Source organism: Ochlerotatus camptorhynchus, unplaced genomic scaffold (genome assembly GCF_037179485.1).
Source record: "Ochlerotatus camptorhynchus isolate MF236.1 unplaced genomic scaffold, CSIRO-AGI_Acam_v1.1 ptg000176l, whole genome shotgun sequence".
Taxonomy (NCBI): Eukaryota; Metazoa; Arthropoda; class Insecta; order Diptera; family Culicidae; genus Ochlerotatus; species Ochlerotatus camptorhynchus.
In genome coordinates this window covers 67,329-72,137 of record NW_027040666.1, presented here as the reverse complement: position 1 = coordinate 72,137, position 4,809 = coordinate 67,329, and the positions used below count along the sequence as shown (strand labels likewise).

At 41.9% G+C, this 4,809-nt stretch overlaps 1 protein-coding gene across 1 annotated transcript; it reads left to right on the top strand.

Annotated features, from left to right (window-relative positions):
• On the top strand, positions 1 to 3,098 carry sac (sterile affecting ciliogenesis). Its single transcript, XM_065222585.1, has 3 exons — positions 1 to 135; positions 195 to 1,142; positions 1,232 to 3,098. The coding sequence occupies exons 1-3, from the start codon at positions 1 to 3 to the stop codon at positions 3,095 to 3,097; spliced, it is 2,949 nt and encodes a 982-aa protein (XP_065078657.1). The 3' UTR covers position 3,098.
• The last annotated feature ends 1,711 nt before the right edge of the window (positions 3,099 to 4,809 follow it).

The following is a 4,809-nucleotide window of genomic DNA, read 5'->3' as shown; positions in this document are numbered from 1 at the left end:
ATGTCCTATCCGGAGCTGGATTGGCGTGCTTCTTTCCAACAGCAGGTTAACAATCGGAAAAGCTTATTTGAAATTGTTATTTCTCCAAGAAAATCACTGAAACCCCCAGATGGACCTGGAATTAAATACAAATCGGTGAGCACGTCAGAACAATATTGCAAGTTTATCTAAATTACAATTGTCTTTAATTGCAGGATCTGTTGAAGTCATGTAAATTCCAGTACATTCATAAGTTGGCAGTCCAACTAAGTGATCCTTGTGAACTGGAAACCATCCTGGGGCAGAAGCATATCAATAATAAACTATTGTATGGCCTTGAACCTCATCCGCAACTTCTTTCTAACAAATCATTTCTTCCGCTGGAATGGTTCGACGACTTCGAGTACGATCCTATGTCAGTGGAAAGGTGGTTGTCGATCGACAATCTTGTGGCTTTTGCATTGGTTCAAAAACGAGATTCCGAGGAATGGGTTTGGCACCCGGTAACAGTAGCTGATTACGATCGTAGTAGTTACCTGTGGACAGTTATGGAGAATGGTGATTGCTGGGAAGTTCCCCGAGTTCGTTTGTGTTTCGTTTATGAGAATCCCATTTGCTTTGTTGAACGGATTCGTGTGGCGCTTGATAATAGAAGCTATGCGGAAAATCGATTGCGATTCTATTACCTTCGTCAGCTTGTGGATGTAGAAGATTTCTTTGATCCATCGGCTAATACGGAACAACGTATTTCCCAGAAGTCCGGAAAGGAAGCTCTGGATGCATTCAAATGCATTTATCGAAAGGTTCACATTATGCTGTCTCTGAATCTGTATTTGGAGCAGAATAAATGGCTGAAAATTAACCCAGTTGCGGTCAAACTGCATAAAATTGACCGTTCCTTTAAGGATAATGTTCGAGGCATGTATGATTTCAGTGGTCGGCATGCATCGATCAGAAGAATTATCATGTATAGTCATCCAGCTGTGACTCAAGCTCTCGAAAAAGTTCATTATGAATGTGAAATAGTTAGAAGGATGGCACTTTTCTCTCTGGATTCGAATAGTTCAATGACGATGGCAGAGTTCAGAACAATGAACGAAGCTCAACTCAAGAGGACGATGAGGTATTTGAAGAACGGATGGATTGAGAATATTACCATGCAGGTTAGTTTGAAGTAGACCGAGTGTTTGGACTATCACCGTGAAGAATTTGATTTATCATATTCTGATTCACCGTTTTTTTTTTTTCACAGGTCCATGGAAGCCTTTTAGAATCTGGACGTGGGTGGTTCGACGTCACTGTCGATAAATGGACAATGTATCAATTCATGAAACTCTATCGGTTAATCGAACAGATCAAGTTCAGGATGCAGACAGCGCTGCGTGATATGGTGCAAAAATCGACTGAGGAATACTGTCACCGTTTGTGTGACCCTTGTTCGTTAGCGCTATCAATAGAGGAGAACTTCACATGGCAGGGAAATTTGATCGATTCTCCTTTCGATTCCGGAAAGCGACCCGTGTTTAATCTGTTGCTTGAAATGGGGGATGACGTTCCCTATTATTCCACGCATCCAGATGAGTTTTCTTTATGTCTGGAAACATTGTTCGATGAAGCAGTAGCTAGAACCCACGATATACAGGTGATTGATCCTTCCTTGTTTGGATCGTTGATTTTTGATCCTGATCTCTACCTGTCATCCATGGGATTGATTGACCCTGTGATTCAACAGCAAAAAGAACATCTTGCCCTATTGTATCGTAAAACCATCATCCTCCTGAAAGCCTACGCTGCACGGTTCATGGAATTCAAAGAACTGTTCTTCACCAACTTAGTGGAGTACATCGGAACCGTTCGATCGAGTAAAACTTCACTTCAAGTCAAGGAGGAGATTTCGTTTCAAATACGGATGTGCGAGAGCTTGGAACGTACCCTACCGTTAAGTATAGTGATAGGATCGTTTTGTATTAACGTACATCCACTGCGTGAAGCACTCATTCAAAAGCGTCGTGAGTTAATCGCAGCACTGCTGAAAATGCTCACCGAACGTCTTCGCGTTAAAACTTCCGACATTGTATTCGATTACAACGAGATTATCAGAATAATGTGCGAAAAACCCACGTCAATTGAACACATTTATGAAATTCGAGCATTCATGGAGACTACTCCTGAACTACTGGAGAAACTGGAGGATCGCATGAAGACGGTAGTGTTTGAGTATGAAATTCTGGAATATTTCCGTTACGCTCTACCTGATCCAGATTTCTATCAAAAGTGGCACGCTTTGGCCTTCCCACAGAAAATAATGAAGCAGATGATCTCCGTTTACGAATTTCATGAAGGTGAAGTGGACAAATTCCGAAAGCAGCAAGTCAGCGATGAAGCCGGATTCGGGAGCCGAGTTGAAGAGGTGAATGTGCACATTTCAAAATTTACAACAGTCTATGATGTGTCTAAAGTAGCAGAGGTATCGATCGAAGTGAAGAAATTGTGGAGAACTGTCCAAGAATTAATGCAATATGGGGAGACTCTGAACAAGCGTCAAGATCTGTTTGAACTTCCAGCTATAGATTTGTCCAACTTATTTGAATTGAGAGAAAGCTTCGAAAGCTTTAAGAATCTGTGGACCTTTGGGGCAGAGTACAACAACGTGGAGGAAACTTGGCGAGAAAATCCATTATCTAGTGTAGCAGTAGACGTCGTGGCTAGGATAATAAGTCAGTACAAAGCTTCCTTCGAGAGCTTGATTGACCAGTTTGAAGAGCAACCCCAAATTCAAGACGTTGTTCACACATTTTTGAAAAGAGTCAAATCCTTTGAGCCGTACTTAACGGTCATCAAATTGCTGCAACATCCATTGTTAGAGCCAATCCACTGGGCTCAGTTGGCTAAATCTGCTGGAATCAAGGTGAAAGTGTCATTGGCGACAAATTTTGAATTATTTTTGGCGAATAAAATTGACCAGCATTTAGATATGCTTCGTGAGCTCATACAGAAAGCAGAAGAGCAAAAGGACGAGTCTGAAAGGATTCAAGCCGAAGAAGAAGAAATTAGACGCAAGGAGCAAGAATACATGGAAAACCGCCAGATGAGACGCCTGCAGAGAACGGAAATTTGATGTATTGTTTCCCATCAGTTACCAATAAAAAAGGCCCAAGTTATCGATAATCGATTTTGTTTCTGGCTTGAGAATCACAGCCTCGAGTCAGGTAGAAACGTATACAAATATTTGCAAATCGAACAGATTCCTACAACTACGTGCAAGCAACAGTTACTTCCCATTCGGAGAAATTCAATTCATAATTGAATCGTTATTTCCTCATAACTCTCGCCAAACTTTGTTCGTTTATCCGGGGGAAAACTTTAGCACAAATCGTTCACCAAGCAACCGAACTTAGCCTATTCATGCGAATTGAGAAACTCGTAATATCTACCACAACATTTCGATATCTCTTCATTTCCTATCGAATCGTCGATTTTCGTCGGTCGTATATCCGTTCAGAAATGTTCCACCTCTTCCTCAGAGACTCTCTTCCCATCGACTTTCCCATTCAGCGATGGGATCCAACTGTTCATATCTTCATTCTATCTACAGTGTATCGCCAAATTGAGCGTACACTCTAGTGGAACATTTTTTGAAACATGGTGAATATATGTATATTTTTAATCTTGGCTGGTGGTTAAACAGATGCTTATTGATTTATCGTTTTAGTTTTGAACTTTAGCTTGAGCTTGAGCTTGAGCTTGATTTACCGCCCACGGTTGCTACTCTGTTACTGCCAGATCAGCTGTAATTACACAGAGAACCAATAGACGATGCTTGGGACTAGCAATCATCCTCAATGTGTAAAAACTGGTGATCTTAAATTAGGCAATACCAGCGCCGGCCGCGCCCGAACACAGGGAAGCCGAGAACACCTCTGCACTTCCACGAGGAATCACTGGGATTTTGGATAAGAGGGTTGGGTTTGCAGCAGGGTTCGTTTTGGTAAACGATAAGCTGAATTGATGTCCTAACGATCAGATAACGCGAAGGAGCTTGGGACTAAACCCACGGTCTTCTGCTCAGTAAGCAAAAACGTTTGCCACTAGGCAGACCAGCACCTTTTTAATCACCGAGTTACTGTTATTACCATGTAGTCATATTAACAAATAAAACGATTGACGAATCTTGAATATGGATAGGCCTGAGATTTTTTTTTTTTTTTTTTTTTATTATAGTCACTTTAACACTCTTGGGTCATTCGTGACTTGTCCGGGGGTGAGATTTGAACTCGTGACTTTGGCGTGAGAGAAATGGATGTTAACCACTACGCTGGGGTCGCCCCGGGCCTGAGATTAGACTCATGATGTTCTGCTCAGTAAGCAAAACGGTTGCTCTCAGGCCACCGAGCCCCTCATATCACATAATACCGTTACTCAAATTTGTGTATCGATTCAAACCCGGAACAAGCGATTTTACCATAAATCTCTTTGATATGTAAGGACCTGGGACAGCGTTTTTCTGCTCAGTAAGCAGGCCACTGTAACCGACGATCTTTCAAATCCGAAAACTAAAAACTACGAAAAAGTACTTAGGCCTTCATTAAGTTCCACTTTCACGCGACGTTCAATGACAGGGTCCTATCCAGGATTACATCTGAAAAATCAAAATCTGGCCAACGCCCACCTAAACCTGTTGTAGTAGTGGAGAACAGCGGAAGACTTCTCACCTCAATTTACCAACGCTCGTTGCTCATCTTCCTCGCCCACGATGGCGTTCTAGTAGTGCATGCAGGGACTAATTGTTTGGAACCGTAATAGATTTTGGTTTCTTCTCACAATCACTTA